A 26,525-nucleotide genomic window follows, 5' to 3' on the forward strand; every position below is an offset into this window, starting at 1 on the left:
TACAAAGACGAGATTCTATGTGATGTGGTGCCTATGAGTACAAGTCATTTACTTTGGGGGAGGCCATGGCAATTTGACAAATGGGTTGTCCATGATGGATTCACAAATCGGTACTCAATCATCCACAATGAAAGAAAATTCATTTTGACTCCATTATCTCCTAGTCAAGTGAATGAAGATCAGCACCATTTGAAGAAAAGAATGGAATCATTCAAAAACGTTGAAAATGATGAGAATCAAAGAGTGGATGAAGAAGACGTTATAGTTGAAAATGAGAGAATTGAAAGTGATGAATTTGGAGATAAAGAGGAGAATGAAGAACAATTTTTATCTAACCTTACATCTTCTCCTATTCTCTCTTTTGTTTTGCAGGATAATTCAAGAGACATATCTTTTCAAGGAGATGATTCAAAAATCATTGCTTTTGGAAAACCAAAAGATGTGACTTTTGAAGAACCAATAGGCATGACTTTTGGTGATTCACAAAACATGTCTCTTGATATTTCAAAGGTTATGCCATTTGAAGTTCCAAAATAAGCATCACTTGAAATGCCAAGAGTTGTGTTCGTTGATATTCCAAGTACATTGCCAATCCAGAAAAGAATTCAGCAACCAACTCCCATTAAACATCCACCCTGGTTTGATATTTCCTTTCATCTTGTCAATAGTTTTTCCTTTACATGTTTTGATTTATTTTGCAGCAATTCGATTCATATCTATGGTATTATCTTATCACTTGGTGATGGAAAGGTCATTCGAGAATGCCTAAGGATGAAACGAAAGATCAAGGATGATTATTCTAAACATGTAATTACAGATTTTTTCTTTGATTTTTTGAATGTTCCAAGCGACGCAACTTGTCAAATTGGGAGGCTAGGGGACGTGACCTTCAAAGAGAAAAGAGATGCGAGGCAAAGGGAGACATTTTATCATCCAAAGGATGTGTCTTACGAGGATTCTAAGGACATTTCCATTCCAAGAGTTATAACCTTTCATGATTCAATGAATACACCTATTGGAGGACCAAGGAATATGACTTTTGGGGACATGATCGTTCAAAAAAACATATCTTGTGATTCAAAAGACATCACTTTTGGCCACCCAAAAGATTTGAACAGGGAGTATATTTTTAACTTAACAGTGATTAATAATTCCTTACTTATGAAAGTCTTCTTTCTTTTCAGAACAAGGAGATTCAAAGTACTTATTCAAGGTTCATGACTTTTCACAAGGATCCTTTCATAGATCTTTTCAAAAGGAAATGTCTTGAACAATTTAATATTGAATGGATACATTTTGAAGTCAAATTAGCAACATTTGAATGGAAAGACACTAAGGAGAAGTCACCTTACGATTTGAGGACAAATCGCCTAAAAGAAGGGGAGGATGATGTGATCATGTCTAGCACCAACTTTCTTTATGACACACTCACATCATTAAAGATTCATCAAGCTCAATCTAAGGGAGTTATACCTTACTTTATATTATATTTTACTCATTTATGCATTATATATTACTATGAGCCTACATTTGTATCCTAAACTATGCTTGAATAATCATATGTTATCATTCACTTGCATACTATATGATTTTCATGAATAACATATGTTTCCACATCTTTACTTAGCTTTATATTATGTTTACATATGTTTTAGATTCATTTATTATGTTTTCATATCATGGCAACATGTTTTCATTCATTTATTAGCTCATGATATGTTTACATTAGCTCACTAGCTTTAAATCCATGTTTCTTTAGCTCATTTGCATGTATGCATCTCTTTTCTAGCTCATACATGTTTTCTTAAGCTCATGAACGTCCTATGCCTTCTATCTAGCTTATATACATGTTATCTTAGCTTCTAGATGATCATTCATAGCTCATATCATTCAAACACCTCACGGCATCATACATTTTACCTTACATGAGCTCACACGTTGCTTACTTGATTTGTTTGTTGATTCATATAGGTGAAACACAAAGCAAGGCATATTATGGTAGCTTGGTTAGCTAAAAGGACAAGCATAGCAGCTCACACTAGCTCATGAATGTTATGGTAGCTCATTTCATCATTTAAGGAGCTTCAACTTAGCTAGAGGAGCTAGCATGTAGCTGAACTTAACTGGAGGAGAGCTTTGGACCAAATTACTAAAATGTGGACTAAAGGTAGCTGAAAGTAGCTGGGAGAGTAGTTGAGGAGCTGAGAAGACCAAAGCTAACTAGCTTGAGTTCATCAAGCTATAACTCACCTAGTTAGCTACCAAGACACTCACCTAGCTTACCTTGAAGCTAGTTCATCTCTAGGCTGCCCATGGACTTCAAGACATCATCCTATGGTTGCAACCTCACCAAAGCATTGCAAGAAGACCCATGTGCATTCATGTAGGCTTCCATGTGCATCATTCAAGCATGTGCACTCCATGTGACATCAAATAGGCACCAAAACACCAAGGGATGCTTCCTATTCGGCCAAAGACACCTTCCTCTCCATTTTGACGCCCAAATGACTTCCAAAAGCATTTAAAACATCCATAGGCCGAACCAACACCTTACCATTCAGCCAAGAGCATGTATCTTCATTAAAATCATGTATTTTCATTTAAAATCATGTATTTTCATTTAAAATCATGTATTTTCATTTAAAAATCATGTATTTTCAAAGGGTTTCATCCATGGCCGAACCATCATGTATCTATTCGGCCTAAACCCTTTGAAAACTATAAATAGGCTTTGGCATTTCATTGTAACTCATCTCATCTCTTATATAAAATATACTCTTGTGAGTTATTTCTCTTCAAAGTTCTTTGTGAACTTTATCGATTAAACAAGTATAGTTTCTATACTTGTGGCGTCATTCCTTCCATTTTGATTCCAAAATTCCTTGATTGATATCTAGTGGGTTGAAGACACTATCGCCACCCCTCAAGCAAGTTTGTGAAGATCGGGATTGTGCTTCATAGCATAGTTTCCTCTTTGGCGTGTTTGAGATACAACATCACCACCATTGCCATTTCATCATCAACATCATCCATCGCTTCCATCAATTCTGCAACCATCTCTATCCTTTATTTATTTCATTTCATTCTTATTATTTATTTTCATTACTTATATTATTATCCCCTTTATTAAATTCCATTATTAATCATTATTTTCTTATCTTATTTTGCATCCAAACTTATAAATTCAAGGACATCAGTACTTGTCAATCCTAGATCGGGACACAATAAGGCTATCTACTCTCTTCCATCAAAGCGTGTAGATTCACCTTACATCAGCAACAGTTTGGATTGATTGGGTTTAAGTGTAGATGTGGGAGTGCTTTATGCACGGAGAGCACCGTTACCCGGAAAGACATAATGCTTCTTTGATTTCAAGGGTGTCGGACGAGATGCCATTGCCAAGACAAATCTTGTCATGAAATCCAATAAGGTGAAGCTGTTTTGAAAGGAACAGAGGTAAGTTTGCTCAAGTCATTATAGAATGTTATTGCTCAATGTTCTAACTCCATGATCGATGTCGCGAAGTAGGAGATGAACAGTAGTACAAGTGGGGAAGATATTGGGAAGAAAAGCATATTAAATAAAAAAGGAAAATTAAAATTTTATCTATAAACTACTTTGAGTTTATAAAATAAGTTCATAATTATTATTTTATATAAACTTCAGGGATTAAAATAAAAAACTAAACCATTTTACTAATGTTCCAAGTCATTAACCTAATGCCAATTAGGGGTGCGCAAAATTACCCGACTCGGTTGACCCGACACGCCTACCTGTCGACCCGGATAATAAAAACCGGGTAATTTTCTAAAAAATAATTACCCGACCCGACACTTTCCGAGTCAGGCCTGGTTCACAAAAATTGATATTTCTGGGTACCCGATTACCCGAGTACCCGGTTAAGTTTTTTTTTAATATATTAACTAAATATTTAATTTATAAAATTAAAATCCCTAAACCAAATTAAATATTTACTCGGCACTCAAACTATGGTGGTTCATATACATCCATTTGTGGAGCACCCACGCGCAAAGGTACTCCCTGTCAGGGTCGGTTTTGACTTTTTCTTGGCCTGGTGCAAAATTAAAAATGGGCCTTAATTTAAAATAATATTAAAAAATATGTAATATAAAATTTTAATTAATTTTTTATTAAATTAAATAAATATTAATTCATTACAATATCAAAAATGTCAAAAACATATTTAAGCATATAAATACTTATAAAAAACATTGCCTTCGAGCATTTCTTGATGCAAAATAATTGATGATAGTGTCAACATCAATGTTTTCTAACATATTTTTCTCAATATATAACATAGCTAGCCCATTCAATCTTTTTTGTGACATTGTTGACCTCAAGTAACTCTTCGATAATTTCAGCTTTGAAAAACTTCTTTCCGCAAATGCTACCGTTACCGGCATTGTTAATAAGATTCGATAAACAATTGAAACTTTAGGATAACAATCTCTAGCTTTAACAAACTCAAGAACTTCAAACGCTGACATGAATACATTTGACAAAGTCAATTGCTACACTTTCATTTCAGGAAAAAAAAATCATCTGCATCAACATCCGACAAATTATTATGAGAAAAAATAATCTTAAAATTATTACAACATTCTTTTAATTTAATGTCATCCAATGACTTCAACCTTGTAGAATCAATTAAAAATCCAAAATAATTTTAAAAAAACTTTAACTGCTCAAATCTATCATTCAAAGAAGTGACCGTCATATCAACAACAACAACAAAATAATTAACTTTAAAAGACTCATCTCTGATTGCATTTCTTCATCATGGTCATTCTCATCAAATTGTCTTTTTCTAAAAATACGGCGCTTAGTCGAAAAAATTGGCTCTATGTTCATATCTAATGCAAGACTTTTAGCAATATCTATACTAGCTTCGAACCCTTATTTCTATAGTTTTCAAAATATGACATTAGACCTTCCAATCCTTTATGGTAGTATCAATGCACATTGATTTAGATTTTAATTTCTTACTTACCGTGTTGATAGCAAATAAAATATCATACCAGATAACAATTCCAAGTAAGAATTCAAAACTTTTAAGGGCACTAGCTCAACTTTATGCCTTTGCATCATTACCACAATATTCATATAATTGTAACAAAGCTAACCTTATTTTAGGAGCATGACATTTAATAACTTTGATACTTTTAATTCCACTTTCCCATCGAGTATCAGATAAATATTTCACAATTTCCGGAACATTATCACATAAAATTTTCCACCTTTCAAAAAATTTCCACGTTCTTTCTCTTTTGAAATTCCTTGTTGTAAATCTTTATCAAGTGTTTGATTAGTTTTTAATCTCACTCTTAATTCACTCCAAATATTCATGTTAGTCATATGCTCAATACTATTTTCATGTTGTTCGAGTCTCTCACTAAGATGCTTCAATCATTTAATCCATCATTTGCTAAATAACTCTTATTGTTTTGCTTTGTAAACAATTTACAACAAAAATAATAAACTTTGTCCACATGTTTAGAATAGACCAACCATTTTCTATCGTTAATCACTCCATTACTCAACTTTCTAGAAAAAGCATATGAAAAATGCCTAGAATTATTGGCTAAGGGAAATTTCAAAATCAATTCTCTTATAGGCCCTTTTTCAACTAAAATATCTATAGATTTATTATCAAGATTACCCCAATTTCTAGGATCATAAATGTCCACAGCAGGGACTAAGTGTTGATCAATCTCAACATCGTCAAAATTAGACTCATTTTGTGCATGATTATGGACATTTAAATTAGAAATGTCACCATCTATATGATTTAGAATATCATGGTAATTTGTATCACTAACACCTAGATTGGTACAATTTGAAGAACTATTAAGATTATTTAAATTCCCAGCAATATCATTTAAATTTTCATTAGAAGGCTCTCCTACTCCACTTTTAAAGAATTTATCAAGAGCTCCCTTTTGTGATTCTATTAAATCATCTATTTGTTTTCTTTTTTTTTCTTTTTTCACTACCAGACAAATGTTTTTTAGGCAAAATTATATAATAATGCAACTAATGTAGAAAAGAACAATAACACCTGTAAATGGGAAGATCCTCGATCGAAGTATTTATACGCCAAATTCGTAACATCGTAATGATTGAACTTAGAAGGAATATGAAGTACATGCATATCTACGTTTGACATTTCATATCCAAAATTTATGAAACAAAAAAAGAGAATAAGTTTATCTATAATTTAAAAATATATAAAAATAAAATGAAAAAGAATTTGGAAACACGAACTTACTTAGGATTTTAAAAATATCTTCAATGACCACAATCGATGATAAGTAATTATGATTTTGTGTTTGTGAATCGTGAGAAATATGGGAAATTGAAAATTGAGAACAATAAGAAATAAGTTAATTTTACTTCAATGTTCTCCTATCATTTATATAGGAAATAAAAGTAATCGTTATAAACATTATGATTAGCCCATACATACACGTTAGGATGAGAACAATAAGTCAATAAGAAATAAGTTTATGGGCCCTACTTTTAATTTAATTTATTAATATTTATGGCCCTGCTTTTAATTTAGTATATTAATATAGTTTTTAACGTTATAATGACTATGAGAATAATAAGTCAATAAGAAATAAGTTTAGGGGCCCTGCTTTTAATTTAGTTTATTAATATTTATGGGCTCTGATTTTAATTTAGTGTATTAATATAGTTTTTAACGTTATGATAACTATGAGAACAATAAGTCAATAAGAAATTAGTTTATGGGCCCTCTTGTATTAATTAAGAAAATAGTATATTAATATTTATGGGCCCTATTTTTAATTTATTAAAATATGATAAATTAATATACATTAAAATTATGGGCCCTGGGCGGGTGCCCCTTTTGCCCCTGCCCAGAGTCGGCCCTGCTCCCTGCATGAGAACAGTTAATGGAAACGGAAGTTGTTGGTAATACTAATCACCGATCAGTCGAGGCTAGTTGGTCCAAGCATTGGTTATCCTAGAGTATCCATTTCATATGTTCTGTGAGTGAACCAAAGAATTAACAATAATATGATTCATCTATTCACTTTCTGTTGGATTATGTATTGTTTTATGAGGATCTATCTAAATGTTGTGAATCTCATGTATTTTCTGTAAATGTACAAATATAAATTATTTATCTATCAAAAAAATTTTGGAAAAAAAATCTGGGTATCCGGGTACTCGACATACGGGTACCCGTAAAATCTGGGTCGGGACACGGGCCAAGAAATCACCGACTCGGATGTTTTGGGTACCCAGATTTGCACACCCCTAATGTCAATTAACGTTTCAGTGACCAAAACTTAATAAAACAATAAATCTAAATGACCGCATATTATATTTTTTTAAAATCAATATTTAAAAAAATAGACAATACATAAACAAAAGTAATCAACTATGCAGTTAACCCTAAAAACAATTAGACCTAAAATTATGGAGAAAGCGGTATACCTTCCGGCTTCCACCTTACACATCCAGGCGAAGACAAAGGCCGTCCCCATGTAAAAGTTTGTCCTATAGCTTTGATGTGTATGCCAATATTATATTACAATTAGGGTGACTAAAATAAAAAACTACAAATAATTGGATGAGCAACGGTGCAATTAACCCTTATTTTCAATTAAACCTTTTTCTCATTTGTTACAAAGAACAAACCAAAAGAGCGTAAAGAGCAGTGCTTTGAAAACTTAACCGGTCAGTTCAACCGGGAATCGTTGCCTAGTCCGATTCATTTATACCGGTTGAACCGCTACTAGTGAACTGATCGGAACCGTTGAACCGTTCGAACTAGACCGACTGAAAACCAGAAAAAACTGGGAAAACCCGCATTTTTTTTAAAATTAAACCAAATGACGTCGTTTGTTAAACGAGCCAAGTCGAACTCGAGTATTGCTGAGTTCGACTCGAACTTGAAAACTTTAAAAGTAAGCTCAACTCGACTCAAACTCACGAGCTAAAAATTATCAAGTTCAACTCGAACTCGAATTATAATATTGAAACTTGAACTCGAAAATGCTTGAACTCAAAAAAAATAGAAGCTCGATTGAAGCTTAAAATTCGAGCTTGATTGAAGTGAAAGAATAGTTCACACCAAAAGTCTCATGATTTTGAATGCCAAATTACCTCTATTATTTATAGAAGTTAGTTGGGATGCTCTTCTATGTTTCTTAACCATGTGATATTGTTTTGTTCTCATATTTTTACTCTTTATACTTTTGGGATGATCTTCTATGTTTCTTAGCCATGTGGGATTGTTTTAAAAAAAATTTAAACCAAACAATATCATTTTGTTATGATTTTTTAGCCCCAAATTTATTTTTTAATTATAGTTATATAATTATATTTATTATTTAATATGTTTTACCTTAAATATTATGTTGTAGTTATTTTGAAACATTTGGTTTCACTTGATTTTATGGTTTTTAACTTATATATGTTATGACTTGCTTTGGATATGACTTGTGATATAAAAATTTATTTTTTATTAAATATTTTTTGTATTTATATTTAATTTTTTAAATAATTATGACGTCGTCCAGTTCTTCCGACAGGTCGAACCGATTCGACCGGTTAAACCAGTAAACAATAACATGGCCGTTCGCTAACCGATCCGATTCTGAAAACCATGGTAAAGAGACACCACATCCACAACGCAACAAAACGATAAGCATGAAACATACGTGACAAACATGGAGCATCAGTCCAAAAACATGCATGCAAATAATTTTTAGGGGATAATTACGACGTACTTCTTCAAAATGCTTCAAATTCTAAATTCATCTTTAAAATTGAAAATTATCTAATTTACTTTTCAAAGAATAATACTATCTTAATTATCAATCAAGTTATTTTATCTTGTTATTTATTAATTTCGAAGTTAAATTACAACTCAAATATAATGTCGAGTATCTTTTATAACATGAATTAAATTAGATAAAATTATAAATGTATGTGTATATTATATTATATGAACAACTTTGATCTGATGTGCTGAAAGACCTTTTTAATTAAAAAAAACATTGTAGGTTCTTTTAACACATCAAATTTAAGATGTACATACAATAGCCAATAGGTATATATATACATGCTAATAATTTTATAAATAATTATTTCAATACATTATTGACAATATTTTCCCGTAAATGAGTTTAATCCAGGTGACGTGTCTTAATATTTTGGAGACTGAATTTAGCACTCGCTTTGAGGCTAAGCTAACAGAATAACCTGCCCTGATCAATACTAACATTTTAGAGATTAATTTAGAATTTACGTGATAGATTGAGGACGTTTGGTAGAATTAACCCGGTATTAAAATATAATATTAGACATGATCTCCAAATATATAGGGGATACCAACATGATAGGTTCAAGTGGTAAGTAACTTGATATCGCTTAAGCAATGTCTCAGGTTTGAGTAATTGTGTATGCAGAAAATCCTCGCTAGAAGATTAACCCACCAAAATCAAATGTACGACCCAGATCGATCTAGATTAATCAAGGGGACAAGTGGCGGATGATGGACTCACCAAAATCATCTGTCACTAATACATTTAGCCGGCCAGGTTAACAAATTTTGTTCGCACGTTCCAAAGATTAGCTTTCGGTTTACTAATTTGTTGACCATTTACAAGCTGGGACCAGCTCGTAATATAAAATAAAGAGGAAAACAGCTTCGAAAACCTCCATCCGTGGCTGTTTCTTTCACCTTTCCCTCTTTTGGGAAAGTATTTAGCGAAGAAAAGGAGAAAAAGAATGGTGATGGGGTTATGGAATAGGATCACCGGTGTTATTAAAGACAAGAAGAGCGTTGTCTTAGCTAATTTTCCGGGGAAAAGTTCCTACCGGAGTGCCGTTCTGGAGACCGCCATCATCAACGCCACGAGTCATGATGAAGGTCGCATTGACAAGAGGAGTGCTCAAATCGTCTTCTCTTGGATCCGGGCGTCGCCGATTAGTATACGGCCTCTCCTTTGGGCATTGTCGACAAGGATGGACAAGACTCGGAGTTGGGTGGTCGCTATTAAAGGTTTGATGCTGATGCATGGAGTGTTTCACTGTAATGTCCCGGCCGTTCAAAAGATGGGGCGTTTGCCCTTCGATCTGTCGAGCTTTAGCGACGAGTATTCGGGGCCGAGCCGAACGTGGGGTTTCAATGCTTTTATACGTGAATACTATGCGTTTTTAGATCAGAGAGCTACAATTTGGTCCGAAAAAGATTATCGAAAAGGCGACCAAGGTTCATTGATGTCGCAGCAGCTTACGAGACTTGATAAATGGCAATCTTTGCTCGATATGTTGCTTCAAGTCAGGCCTCGGGCCCAAAATATGAAACTTGGCTTGATTCTCGAAGCCATGGATTGCATCATCATCGAGATATACGATGTTTATAGCCGAATTTGCACTGAAATTACAAATGTTTTATTAAGTGTATATTCGGCCGAGAAATCAGAAGCTGCATCGGCACTGAAGATACTTCAAAAGGCGACGGTACAGGGTGAACAACTTTCGTCGTTTTTGGAGTTTTGCAAGGAGTTCGGAGTCTTAAATGCCAGCGAAATTCCGATGATTAGTCAGATTCCAGAGGAAGAAGTGGAAGAACTCAAAAGAATCATCAATGGGGCTTCGCATATGATCACAGTGTGCAAGGGCCACGAAGATCCCGCCGTTGTTGAATACAAAGAAGTAAAGGAACGTTTTAAGACGGTAATAACAGAGGAATGGGTGGTTTTTGATGAAAATACAAAGATCAACGAAGAAAATAATGACAAGATTTCATCTGCCCAAGAATCAGCTGCACTCATTGATCATGTTCCAGCTTATAATCATCGTGAAATCCCAGATTTCATTTGTTTCTAGCAGCTTAATTTGGAGAAATTATAATGTTTGTGACTATATATATTGTATTACGTTATATAACTACCACATAACTGAGTTTATAATTTTTAAAAATCGAACTCGAAGAGTTTACTCTGCACAATTTCGCCATATATTTTCCAATTGCTTTTATAGTCTAAACTTTTAAATGTATTGATTTGTTCATCTGCTTGAATCAAACTGAGCTAGATATATCACCTTTCATATTAAGCAAGCCTTTGCAACACTCAATCCAGATCAATGATTTACCGATGATTATAAAAAAATTCATGCATGTCAGTTTAAAGATAACGACGGAAAGCAGCATTTGGCTGCCGGTCTGGGACGAAAGGGGATTGTCCGAACAAGATCCGACAAATAAAAACTCATCCACAACTGTGACCTGAATAAACGGATGTTCTTAAAGCAGGAGCATAAATGAAAAACTACAAAGTTCAAAAGAAGCAAGATGGCCACAGGAATATATCTATATATACAACTGTGACAAACTTGTTTGTACCGTGTCTCGCCCAATGACTCCTCAAATCAATTGGATTACTATAGTTTTCGGGCGCGAGTTTCTCGAGGAAATTCTTGAATACCCCGACTCATTTTCAGTCCAGCTATTATCGCACCACGCCTTTTGGAGATCATTGGCAAATGATACATGGATACGATTGTGGTACAGCATGTGGATTGCCAACCGCTACAGCCCCATCGATAGCATTACTGAGGGGTTCCAGTGCACGAGCAAAATGGAATCGGAATGCCTGAAATATCCATGTCGAACCCATTTATTTGAATGTCAATGCTCTTCTTTGCTGGCTTCACTGTAGAATCGACATTTTCCTTTGGCTTCCTAGGCTTTTTGGCCTTCGGCATCTTAGGTGAATCCCCATCCTGCCTTTTCTTAGGCTAAACACCGTCCTTATTAGCTGGTGCCTTTTCGACTCTACTCGCCACCATCTCAACTCTTGTTGAAGAATCAGGTGGTGGCTGCAAATTTGACAGTGAATGAGCTAACGAGGTTTCCGGAAGAATGACGTAATTAGGGGCGGTGACCGGTAACATGTTCAAAAACTTCTCTCTTTGGCCAATCCAACTATCCCGAACATAATTCATGGGTACATGTGCCTCAGAAACAATACAGTCCCGTGGCTGAAAGGCTGTACATGAGATTGGGATCACGCTTGTGTACCGTTCAACCATGCTCGACATTAGCTGCAGACCGAGATGCCCTTTGAAGGAGGGTTCATAATAACCCAATTACGCATATTCAACACATCATCATCCATGAAGCCAACAACACAACAGAATTATTAATCTTTTATCATGATTCAGAGTACTCCATCAATGCCATTCCAATACCATGAAATGAAACAGAATCGAGAAAAGAAACATTGAAACCACATCTAACAGAATTATTAATCTTTTATCATGATTCAGATTATTCCATCAATGCCATTCAAATACCACCAAATACCATGAAATGGAAACAAAATCGAGAAAAGAAGCATAGAAACGAAATCTAAGGCTTCCACTAAGAAATGCGTTGCAGTTACAGGAAGGAACGTAAAAGTCAGATCCAATGACATACAAAGTTTGATAAGATCAAAAAGAAACAACAATCAAAATTCAAAGAACGATAAATGATCTGTTTGGTTTCCGAGAAAACAAATGGAAAGAAAATAAGTCAGATTTCTAACTCCAAAACAGAAAAATCTGCCTCCAATGAGCTAAATTTCAAGAGGCATTGTTCAGATTTAGCAGATCCAGTATATAAATATATAGCAGAAATGGGGAAAAATCTAAGATTCCAAAGCAGAAAAATGGAAATCTAATGATGCCAATAAAAAATGGATACTTTCAGATTGAAAATAAGTTCTAATTGCCCACATTTTCCAAATATCCAAGCTTTCCATTTATCAAAACCCATAATCAGATATATTAAATAAAGCTTAAAAAACCCATAAAATGTGGATCTTTAATGCTGTTTTGGAATTTCAAATTGGATACTTCATAAGAACCCTAGACCTAATCCACAATTCCACCTTCAAAGCTCAAATCAAGCAACAAACAAACAAATAAAATATATGAATAGCATAACAAATGAGTTAGGGAACCATGAATCCAAAAATTAGTTAGAGAAGAGAAAGCAATGAGAGATAAAAAGGCAAAAAAAATGAAATAGATGAAATAAATAAAAGGGAGATTGAAGAGAGAGGAAAGATAAATACTTATTTTGGGGTGTAAATGCATCTTTAGAGTTTTGCCCTTTTTGGAGAGGAAAAGTCTTTGAAAAAAAGATAAATTATGTTGTGCGATGATTAAAAATGATTAAAAAATAGCGTTATTGGTTAAAATTTAAATTGTATGTTATATATTTAAACGAAATATTATTAAGTATAATAATATATTATGTAACGCTTATATAATGTAATAGATAGCGTTTATATAATAAAATAGGCATTTAACCGGAAATATTATCAAGTACAATAACACATTATGTAGCGCTTATATAATGTAATAGGTAATGTTTATATGACTTATTTTCTAACTGAACTGGTTTATTTATATCGGTAACGTTATAAATTTACCTATTACATTATAATTATCGGTTTCGATGTTTTTGGAATCGATACAATTTTAAATGTATCGACACTTTATGTGTGCACCTCGTTGGGCATTCATTCTGGAAAAAAGTATCGACACAAACTTAAAAAATGTCGATACATTATGTAGACCAATCTTCTCATAAAATCGGTATATTTATACCGGGTATATTGTAAATTTACCTATTACATTGTAATTCTCGATTTCGATGTTTTTGGGATCGAAACTTTTAATAAATGTATCGACACTTTATGTGTGTACCTCGTTTGGAATTCATTATGGACAAAATGTATCGACACAAATTTAAAAAGTGTCGATACATTATGTTGACCTATTCTCTCATAAAACTGGTATATTTATACCAGTTAAATTGTAAATTTACCTATTACATTATAATTATTTGTTTTGATGTTTTTGAGATCGATACTTTTAATAAATGTATCGACACTTTATGCGTGCACCTCGTTTGGGCATTCATTCATGACAATAAGTATCGATATAAATTCCACAAGTGTCGATACATTATGTTAACATATTTTCTAATTAACAGGTATATTTATACCGATTACATTGTTAATTTACCTATTACATTATAATTATTGGTTTCGATATTTTTGGGGTCGATACTTTTAGAAAATATATCGACACATATGTTTACCTATTCTCTCATTAAACCAGTATATTTTACATATTACTTTATAATAATTGGCTTCGATGTTTTGAGGATCGATACTTACAATAAATGTATCGACACTGTTTTGGAAACTTTATGTTTGAGAACCATACTAGACAAAATGTTGGAAACAAATCTTTTTGTTTACGAATTTTATCATTAAAAAAGTCTATTTTTACCACATACGTTGTAAATTTACCTATTACTTTAAAGTTATTGAATTTTGTAGTTATTGTACATACTTAAATATGTCATGAGAATTTAATGTTTTACCCACCCTTCAACTACCACTACCAATACCACATCCTATTGAAAGCACGACTGAAACATGTTGTTCAATGAACCTTTACTTACATCTCCATCAACTCCTGTTGGGATCACTAAACTTGCACAATAAAATTTTTGTCATGGATCATACTGATGCAGACAATGTTAAGCCAACCGATGAATGCCATGAAGTACATAATGTTGATGAATCTGACAGATTGGTTGGTCAGTTCTTCTCTTCACGTGATCAAGCTTGGTACTTTTACAAGGGATTCACACGGGAACATGGGTTTAGTGCATGTCGGGGAACAACACGGCTTGACATGGAAGGGAATGTGAAGACACAAGAATTTTGTTGTTCCAAAAAAGGGTTTCGAGTATCAAAAGCCAATATTGTTGATCATTAACGTGCTCATACGTCAGTCACAAAAACATGATGCAAGGCTAGACTCGTAGTTACATCAACAAATACAAACGATCATTGGGTTATAAGTAAGTCTTATCAGAAACATAATCATGCATTGTGCACACCTGCTATGACACAATTTATGCGTTCTAATATAACTGTAAGTAAGTTGATATCGATGAGGCGACAACATTGAAAAAGGTCAGTGTTGACACATCACAAGTAATGAACTATTTAACACAGCAGGCAGGGGGCTATCATAATGTTGGATTTACACATAAAGACATCTACATTGCACTTCAAAGAGGTAAAGCAAAGGAAATCGTCGATGGGGATGTGAATGCGCTTATTGCTTACTTTGATTATAAGAAACATGATGTTCCTAAGTTTTTTATGACATGTTCGGAGACAAATCAGGGGCATTGCATAATCTTATTTGGTCAGATTCTACATCGAGATCAGATTATATATGCTTCGGTGATGTAATTGCGTTCGACACAACGTACAAAGATAATTTGTATGGTCGACCAATTATGCCTATTGTCGGTGCCATCATCACCCTAACACAATTGTGTTTGCTACTGTCATAATCGCTGACGAGATGTCCCAATCTTTCGAGTGGGTGCTACATAATTTTTTAGAAGCCGTGATGAATAAATCGCCTATTTCAGTTGTCACCGATAGGGATAGGGCAATGCAGAGGACTATCAAATCTGTTATCCCTTATGCTAAGCACAGATTATGTTCTTGGCATCTTTCTCGCAATGCACAAGCTAACATTGGTAAACCAAAATTTACATCAGTATTCTTAAAATACATGGCTTCCCTGGTGGACAACCGACAAATTTGATATTCAATGGCGTTCAATTGTTTCAGAATTCAACGTCGAAAAGCATCCATGGGTGATTGAGAAAGGAAATACTTGGCACTTATGGGCACAAGCATATCTAACTGGTCATTTCTTTGCCAATATTCGCTCAATACAAAGGTGCAAGTCTATGAATGCTTCACTCGTGATTGCACTGAAACACAAGAAGACATATTTAGATGTTGTTCGTGCAAGTGAAGATTGAATTAGTAGAATGCGTATGAACGAGTTGAAAGCAGATTACTTAAGTTCCCAGACGAAGCCCTTCCAGTTCACAAAACTAGTTGACCTTGAAAGCCATGCTGTTGAGATTTATACGCGTGAATCTTTTCGTGCGTTCCAAGAAGAACTTCAACGGGAGACATTGTACCGGATTCAGGAAGAGATTCAGTCCTTATCAGAAGAATGTCAAAATTATATTTTGACAAAGTACAAAGAAAAAAATATGACATTTGAAATTAGTTTTGATTATCGTACGGAAACCTAAATTACTCCTGCATAAAATTCAAGACCGTCAGACTTCCATGTCGCCATCAATTTCACATTTTGAAGCACTGGATTACACATATTTGCCCGGTCTTTGATTCAAAGTAGGTGGACTAAGGATGTGAAGGCTTCTGCACCCAGTTTTGTTGACTTGAATGTGGCTCCAGAAGTAATGCAAATGGCAAGGTTCACTGCTCTACGTGTAACGTCAAGTAGGTTATGCTACATTGCATCAAAGACAGATGCGTCTTTTAAAACCACAAGAGATGAGATGAAAAGACTAACAGAAGAATTTGAAAACTCATTTGGTTTGAATGATTCAGTACACCGGAGCAGTGTAGTAAACAACGTTCACGACCCTCAACAAAAACAGCGCAAACAAAAAGAAGTACCAAAGAACAAGGTCGAGAAGAAAATTAGGCAATGTGGGTTCTGCAACGGTGAGGGACATAACAAACTAACATGTCCTCAAGTCAAGCTCAGTTTGAATACAAGCACATAGCCTACATCAACTGATTTTTTCGAAGACGGAATGGAATGGCCATTCAGTCCCGCACATGATGACAACGATCTCCATATATCGTAAGTATCAACATGACTCTTATTGTGTATAAGAAACATGTACAACAACCTATTGCTAACTTTTCTCATCTCATACATAATTACATTCACATACAAAATTATAAATCGTATACAAAACTATGAATCGTATACAAAATTTCCCCTACATTTACAAAATTTCCTCTCTTAGTCTATTTTGATTGTGGCTTACGAGATCGTTTAATATTCCATCTGCATCATCACATAAATGTCAAACAATCTATAGACTAGAGTCTCCTGCAAATCATGGTCGGAATCAGTTCTGTAACTGGATTATCCAGGTTAATCATGTTGACTTCATAGCCAATAAAACTGGGGGTCCAAATGGTAAACTAGGAATTGGTAAGGCAAGCTTCCTTTGAGGGTTTAGGGTTTAGAGCCCTCCAAAGTAAGGAGTGCATGATTGAACATTACATATAATAGTTATATTTAGTTGTTGAAGAATTGTTCTTAATTTTATATAAGGATAGTTGTAATGATATACGTTCACGTTTCCAGACCAATTAGTTAGATGCATGTAATACCCTATATCCTCGAGGCAGAGCACAAGAAATCTGGCACTTAAAGATTTACCAAGAGCGATAGTTTTTGCTCTGAATGAAGAACCTAGAATCAACTTTGCAATTATACCTATCATGCTGAAGAGAAATACATTCTTTGGATATCCAATCTTCCTGCTTGTTAACCAAAAATTATGATGGTCGGGATTTCCCTCGCATTTAAAGTTGGAAAAAAAAAATGGAAATTAGGAATAATCAATGGTAACATGCATATTGTCTAAGTTAATAAGTTTTGAAAAAAGGTAAGTTGTTACCTTAGAAATGATGTTACCTCCCGATGCTTCCATTGAGTAAGTTGTTGTTTGGATGGAATAAAGGCTCGGGCTAATATTTATAGTGGAGCCAAAATTTATATTGAAATTCAAACTCAAATTGAAAATTAAATTCAGCCTTTGGTTAAATATGAAATGAACATGAAATGCAGTGTTAAATTGAACATGTAAATTGCATAATTGATTCATATTGTTCAAGTAACATGCGTTATGAACCATCAAGCGGGTAAAAGACAATATTGATTCAGTTCAAAGTTGAGTTGTGAGTTGATGGGGTTGTCACACTTGTCACATGGGAATAAAGTACTCACATGGAAGAGATAGATAGATTGTTTTGTTATGCACAGCCCCGAATGGAATATTTATTGTATAAGTCACATGTTATACTGTGCAATATTAAAAGACACAGTTATTGTGTTATATGTTTTAGTATTTTTGAATCGAATGAAAATACACACACAATATAATCAAACCAAAACATACATACACAACAAATTTATACATAACAATGTTCAAATAATGTACCCACAACGAAATTAATTCGATGAAAAAGGGTTATTGCTAACGAAGTCCGGAACATTAGGCGCCTTCAACAAATTTTCCAAATACTCTTGTATGTTACCGCCTTTTTCTGATGACATATATAAATAATTTAAATTATCAAACTAATCAGGTTCAATTTTACTAACAAGAAACTAAATTAGCATAATCAGGAATAAATTTGTGTCATACCTAGAGCATTGTCTTCCGAATGGGAAGCAGCATCGAAGGGATGTGGACATATGTAATTGTTTTTCTATATAAAAATAGAAATTGTTAATCAATCAATGTATGAACACCTGTTTAATTGGGAAAAATGGAATAAATGTAACTTACCGGATTATAAATCATTTTTCGCGTTGAATCATCGACCAACAGTGTATTTAGGGTGTTAAAATCAGGATACTCATTCCAAACATCATTGAGATCTTTACAGTATGTAACATTATCTTCGTTTTTGTACTTTCCTTGTTCATATTTACAAACAGACGAACATAAATATGTAGGAATCATAGACAAATAAAAGTCAGCAAAGTGTAATGACATTCATCTTACCCAAACGAATACAAACTGGTCAGACAACAAAGGTAGTTTCTCAAGTACACGGTCGATATTATTCTGAGATTGTAATCAAGTTTGAATGTTAATATTTAATTGTATATTAACGATTTTGGCTATAGTAATTCAATTGCTCAATAGTTTTAACCTCATCTTGGAAGATCAAATGGAAACAACAAAATTCTATACACAAAAATGCATAAATTCATATAATCTTGTTTTGAGGATAACATCTACAACATGAAGAAAATGATATTAAAGTTGTATGCTTATATGTTAAAATAATGGATACAAATTAACAAAATTAAAACCTTTTGGATGTCTTGGGATGTATACAAGGATACCATTGACATCAAAAATTACAAGTTTTCTTGCAGGCGGCATTGTAAACATGATATACTTGTTTGGATCATCATCATCATCATCATCATCTTCATCGTCATATTCATTGAGCGTTTGGTTGTCCACATCTGTTAAAAGAAAATAAAATACATTTTACAATGTGTAAATGTTTAGAAACATAAATAATTATTTACCTAACTTGTTTGATGTCGTTGACATAATTCGTCATGCAAGATGGAGACTTCATCGCGCAATGATGCAATATCGGCTTGCATTCCGCTCACAAGGGAATCAATATGCTCTCGAAAATTGACCATGTATTCCATCACTGTCTTAATTGTAACATCATCTCCACTTGGAGCTTCTTCCATCATTGCGTCTCCCATTGGTTGGTCGTCTTCATGGCCAATGGGGTCTATTTCCTCCCTCTCTTAATCTAATCTAACATTCTTGACATGTTTCCAACCAACATTTTCAATAAAATCATATCCCGCTCTGGTAATAAATAACATGTTAATCTTGCGGGTTAATCGAACAGGGGATTCAAGCAAAAAATCAACTTCTTTCTTATTCAACAGATGGGTGATGACACATCTATATGGTAGTGAAGTTGAAATTGATGTTCCCTTTGTGACCATATATACAATTGTCTTAAATATGAGTTTAGCAATGTTTGGAGCCGTTTTGGATCTATACTTTGCTATCCACCAATAATAGCTGTCTCGAATCGTTGAATATTTTCCCCCAATAGGCCGAATAAACCAAGTGAGCATTTTGTGAAACACTCTCGACTCTACATCTAGGTGAATTGGGATATTTCTAGCAACCTATTGTATTGTAGTATCTAAAGCATTTTCATCTGAATCCCCTTTATTCTCGACACATATGCCCTCCACAATAGTATCCCGAGATATATATATATATATATATATATATTTCCTCATGACATGGGCATTAATTCCTATTATATTAGTCTTATTAGGCTCACGCTGGAAGGAACTCTTATTGTAGAAGACTCTAATTAAGTTGGGGTAATATTTTGGTTCTACACCAAGGAATTCAAGCCAGCCCCAAGATGTAAATATGGATTTAAAACTAAAATCATATTTATCATCGAACAAGAAACTCAGGTCAATGACACGTTTGGGACGAATCTTCCTTACTTTGAAACTCCTCTGCTATATTTCTTTCTCCTCATCAGTTCTAAAGTTTAGAGTTTCGAACGACCTGATTTACTCAAAAAAAACGATTGGTTGAGAATGAGGTTATCATTGAGAAGAGCTTGTTTGAGAAAAAGTTTGAACATCACCGCACCTCTGACGTTTTGGAGCCATTTGGGTTTGGATGATGTTACATTGGAACACAAACACATTAAGAAAAAGAAAGAGTCCAATCTGGAAATCAATCAAACCCTAACTAACTTATGGCAAAATATCTATAAATTTACCTGAATATCTGATCGTAACTGTTATGAATACTGGTATTCGTCGGAGTCTTTGAGTTTTCTTCTGCCTTTAGGTTTAGGGTTTTTTGATTTGGAGTTTGTATCGATTCTTTTAATATATAAATAATGAAGGAAAAAAACAAGCGTAATTTAAAAAAAGTATCGACACAAATTTAGAAAGTGTCGATACTTTATGTAGACCTATTTTCTCATAAAACTGGTATATTTCTACCGGATACATTGTAAAGTTACCTATTACATTGTAATTATCAGTTTTAAAGTTTTAGGATCGATACTTTTAATAAATGTATTGACACTTTATTCGTGCACCTTGTTGGGCATTCATTCTGGGCAAAAAGTATCGACACTTTCTAAATTTGTGTCGATACTTTATTTAGACCTACTTTCTCAAAAAAACTGGTATATTTATACTGGTTACATTTTAAATTTACCTATTACATTGTAATTATCGGTTTCAATGTTTTTGGGATCGATACAATTTTAAATGTATCGACACTTTATGCGTGCACCTAGTGTCATTCATTCTGGACAAAAAGTATCGAGACTTTCTAAATTTGTGTCGATACTTTATGTAGACCTATTTTCTCATAAAATCAGTATATTTCTACCGGTTATACTGTTAATTTACCTATTACATTGTAATTATCGATTTCGATGTTTTTGGGATCGATACAATTTTAAATGTATCGACACTTTATGCGTGCACTTAGTTTGTCATTTATTCTGGACAAAAAGTATCGACACAAAATTAAAAAGTATTGATACATTATGTAGACCTATTTTCTCATAAAACCGGTGTATTTATACCAGTTACATTGTAAAATTACCTATTATATTATAACTATGGGTTTTAATGTTTTTGGGATCGATACTTTTTATAAATGTATCGACACTTTATGCGTACACCTCGTTTGGGCATTCATTCTGGACAAAAAGTATCGATAAAAATTTAAAATGTGTTGATACATTATGTTAATCTGTTTTCTGATTAAACCGGTATATTTATACCGGTTACATTGCAAAATTACCTACTACATTATAATTATGAGTTTCGATGTTTTTAGGAACGATACTTTTTATAAATGTATCGACACTTTATGCGTGCACCTCGTTTGGGCATTCATTTTGGACAACAAGTATCGACACAAATTTCAAAAGTGTCGATACGTTATGTAGACCTATTCTCCCATAAAACCAGTATATATTTACCGGTTACATTGTAAATTTACCTATTACATTGTAATTATCAGTTTCAATGTTTTTGGGATCGATACAATTTTAAATGTATCGACACTTTATGCGTGCACCTAGTTTGGCATTCATTCTGGACAAAATGTATCGATACAAATTTAAAAAGTGTCGATACATTATGTTGACCTATTTTCTCATTAAACATGTATATTTTACCTATTACTTTATAATAATCGGTTTCAATGTTTTGAGGATCGATACTTACAATAAATGTATCGACACTTTATGCTGCATTTCATTTGGCATTCATTCTAGACAAAAAGTATCGACACAATTTATAAAAATATCGATACATTATGTTGACTTATTTTCTCATAAAACCGATATATTTTTACCGGTTCATTGTAAATTTACCTATTACTTTATAATGTGTCTATACTTATGCTAAATGTATCGATACCTTAAGTTTGGGAACCATAGTGGACAAATTTGTTGGAAACTTTGTGTTTACTAATTTTGTCATTAAAAAAAAGTCTTTTTTACCACTTACAATGTAAATTTACCTATTACTTTAAATTAATAAATATTGAGCTTTGTAGCTATTGTACATACCTAAATATAAGAAACATGTACAACAACCTATTGCTATTTTTTCTCATCTCATACATAATTACTCCTACTATGTATAAGAAACGTGTAGAACACCCTATTGCTAACTTTTTCTCATCTCACACATAATTACATTCAGACACAACAATCTATTGCTAACTTTTCTCATCTCATACATAATTACATCAACATGTATAAGAAACATGTACAACAATTTATTGTTAACTTTTCTCATCTCATACATAATTACATCAACATGTATAAGAAACATGTACAACAATCTATTGCTAACTTTTCTTATCTCATATATAATTACATTCAGATACAACAATCTATTGCTAACTTTTCTCATCTCATACATAATTACATCAACATGTATAAGAAACATGTACAACAACCTATTGCTAAATTTTCTCATCTCATACATAATTACATCAACATGTATAAGAAACATGTACAACAATCTATTGCTAAATTTTCTCATCTCATACATAATTACATCAACATGTATAAGAAACATGTACAACGATCTATTGCTAACTTTTCTCATTTCATACATAATTACATCAACATGTATAAGAAACATATACAACAACCTATTACTAACTTTTCTCACCTCAAACATAATTACATTTAGATACAAAATTATAAATCGAATACAAAACTTCCCTTACATTGACGTCATCGCGCCCTTTTGTTATTCATGTGTGTGATGGAAGCTTGTGGCATATTCTCTCTTAGTTTATTTTGATTGTGGCTTACGAGATCGTTTAATATTCGCATACGATCCCATTCTCCAACAACCTATATTCAAATTGTCAGTACCTTAAGTATTGTAAACCACAACATTCAATCTACGACTTTTAACAATTGAACCACAAACTATTTTTTCATTCCACTTACAAAATCACTAGTTGCCCCTCTAAAACCGATCGATTTAATCCGCATAATCACGTAAATGCCGCAATCATATATGTTACAAAATTTGAATACCACACATGTCAATTATGAAACCTGCATAAATTGTGTTTTCTATTTATGATAACATCTCATACTCATTCAATTGATCATTCATCTTATCCTGCACAACTTTTAATTGTTTCAATAAGACCTTTAGACGGCCAAATGCTTCTACAAAAATGTGTTCCTTATTATACCTATCTAATAGTGTCATATGTATTAAAAAATATCAAGTTATGATCCAAACAAATTATGCATTATAATTTACTTAATTTCCTTTCATACATACAAATCTCTTAGTATCCTTCACTCTCTCTTTGGCCGTTGGAGATGAAAATAGACTATCATATACTGTTGCAATACGTTCAACCATATCCAACACCAACAGATACCAATGAGAGTTGTTGTAGTTTATTGTGATCAGGATCCACGATAAATTTCACACCCAATTTGACAAAATTCAACATTATATATCCTAAAACATCATTTGCAATTCGTATGGTGTCTTACCTTGTCACACTCGGTGAATTTCACATAGTTATCCAATATCGACACCCAAAAGCTCGCAATACCATCAACAGTTTATTTGCTATCCAACGCCTGTTACTGCATTTACGCGACAATCATTATTAATTTATCGTCTATAGCGCTACTTTTCAACATTTATTATTGTAACTCACCGCTAAGTGGTATGGAAGGTACCCAATCTTCCCGCATAACGTTTTCGAGTCGTAACAAAATGTTCAGCCGAGCAAATCAATAACCTAACAAAATTAATTACACAATCAGGACATATTCACTAGGTTTTAACATTTTTTACTTTATACTTATCGCACCACTAACCCATTCCTTAGGCTTCAACGTTTCAACGTCGTTTATAGTAGCGTATTGATTTCCCATTGCGATTATAACATGTCTATATGAAACATTAGGATTACTATTTTGTCATGAAATATTTAAATATCACTCAAAAAGCAATATATTGCACTTACGACGAATCTAACCCACTATTCCATAAATAATCACACATTGCAGCTTCTAAACCACCAATTCCATTTGGAATTTCCGCTTTTTCAACCTACAATTTTGCATACACATTTTTGTCACAACAACATAATAAAAATCAAATTAAGTTTTCTTTTATTCAGCTTACCTTCTGCTTCTTCTTCATTGGTGCAGGACATTCTGAATCCAAATCTGCATCTATAACACCCTCCGGTGTATAAATCACATCCACACCCTTTCTCCTCACTTCCTCCATCTTTTCTTCTTCATATTTTTCAATTCATCGTATTTTTGCTCTACATAACTCTTCATCTCTTTTATTTCACCCTTCATTGTTTCCCCTTCATCCAAGTTTTTCTCAACCACCCCTTCACCCCCTTAAGTTCACTCCTTAATTCCACAACTTCCTTGACCACTCCATCAATTTTTCCACCCGTCACCATCTTAAGTTCACCCCTTAACACCTCAACTTCTTTCACCACTCCATCTATTTTTCCTCCCACTTCCCCCTTAAGCCTCTCAAGTGTCTCTTCGACTCTTGATTGTCTTTGCAGAATATCAAAAATGAATTTTTTTACATCCGCCAATTTAGACATCAAAATGCCTAATTTACTCTATTTTCGCTCACTGTCATCCCCCTACAACCATCTCTTATTCCTTCTCTTATGCCTCCACTGCCTCCTCTACCTCCTTGCCAATAACCTTCAAAATTAAAATACAATATTAAGACATTGATTATATTCTTAATATTATTTAATTACATTTATTACCTTTTTTTCTTCCTCGGTCTATCCAACTTCAACTTCGCTATCACTCTAACCACCTCTTCCTTCCCCCATGCACGGATGCGTGCCACTCCGGTTCTTTCATATGTCAGCACACTATTAAGGTCCGACCAAAAATAGAACAGTGCAACCTGCATTTATAATTAAATTTATCATTTTATATAATAACTATACTATCATTTTATATATATAACAAAATTGTTCTTTAACTCATTTACCTCTAAGATTGCCATGCACCCTTTGAGGTATCTCTGAGAGCCCTTTTAAAAGCTGATTATTGATTCAATCAATCTCGAATGGACATATTCAGCCCAATTGAATTCACCTCTCAAGCCTTCATCGCAAATCAACTTCATATTATCCTTGCTCGTTGATGTATCACCCGTTGGACAAAGAAAGATCCTGACAAGGTACAATAGAACTCGGGCCTTCAGGTCATCCCCCTCGTAAGATCTACTTTTGATTTCCTCTTCAAGTTCATCATGTGTCACCTTGTGCTTCAGATCATATTTGGAGGCAAGTGATTTCCAGCTCTTATTCTTACCGACTTCTATAACACTTTTGCCTTTATTTGAAACCCCCAATACGGATGTAGCACATGGGACCCCCAGAAGAAATGAATAATCACCATATTTAACCATACATTATTGGATATCAAATTGCTCCATCAAGGATTGACACAATTCCCTCTGAATTGGTCGATCCCTCACTCCTATCAAGGATCCAAACCCTATTTCTTTCAACACATTCAATTGCTCATTCTCCTTAAGGTGTTCAATTAATGAATTCACTATTTTTAAGCTGCACCTTGTTAACACTTCCTATATTTTTTAATAATATATAATGTTATTGTTCTTATATGTCTTGTATCAAAGTATTTACAATTTTAATGAATACTTTTTTTTCATGTGCTTTCCTTCATGCTTTGTATTCTTCACTATCCATCTTTGACTGTGTGATGTAAGGTTCTTTCTCAGCATCACTCATCGACTTCCATTTCTCCAACACATCATCTCTCACCTAAAATTAAGCATAAATGTTTCTTAATCAATACATTAACGCTAAATAATACTCAATGTCAATTTCATTTTACATATCGAACCGATGTGATTTACAACTTCCTTCATCCTTTGGCATTCGGTCATACTGTCAACATTTAAAATTTGTTTTCAATTTAAAGTTTTTAAATACTTTAATCCAATTATCATTTCAACAATAATAACAAAAATACATTGATACTTACTAAAAATACATATATCCACCCTTTGATTGCTTTCGACTCTCGGCCTCAATTCCAAAGATATCTTCGCCACCAACAATTTCAAGATCCGTTAACTTCATTTTTCCTTCATATATCAGTTTACACAAATCAAAATCAATACACTTTATTCAATATGCAAATATCGATAACTACTCTTATAGTAAAACGGTTTCCTTC

General features: G+C 33.5%; 1 protein-coding gene and 1 pseudogene across 1 annotated transcript; one reads left to right on the forward strand and one right to left on the reverse strand.

The window, feature by feature from the left end:
• Positions 1–9,734: 9,734 nt before the first annotated feature.
• Positions 9,735–10,909, forward strand: LOC120176971 (putative clathrin assembly protein At1g25240). The gene has a single exon (XM_039183247.1). The coding sequence runs from the start codon at positions 9,787–9,789 to the stop codon at positions 10,888–10,890; it is 1,104 nt and encodes a 367-aa protein (XP_039039178.1). The 5' UTR covers positions 9,735–9,786; the 3' UTR covers positions 10,891–10,909.
• A 377-nt stretch (positions 10,910–11,286) lies between these two features.
• Positions 11,287–13,051, reverse strand: LOC120176966 (annotated as a pseudogene).
• Between the last annotated feature and the right edge of the window lie 13,474 nt (positions 13,052–26,525).

The sequence above is a fragment of the Hibiscus syriacus genome, unplaced genomic scaffold, assembly GCF_006381635.1.
Source record: "Hibiscus syriacus cultivar Baekdansim isolate YM2019G1 unplaced genomic scaffold, ASM638163v2 tig00112264_pilon, whole genome shotgun sequence".
Taxonomy (NCBI): Eukaryota; Viridiplantae; Streptophyta; class Magnoliopsida; order Malvales; family Malvaceae; genus Hibiscus; species Hibiscus syriacus.

Excerpts from the sequence above, each read along its gene's own strand:
- LOC120176971 (XM_039183247.1), top strand. The coding sequence starts at position 9,787 with ATGGTGATGGGGTTATGGAATAGGATCACCGGTGTTATTAAAGACAAG.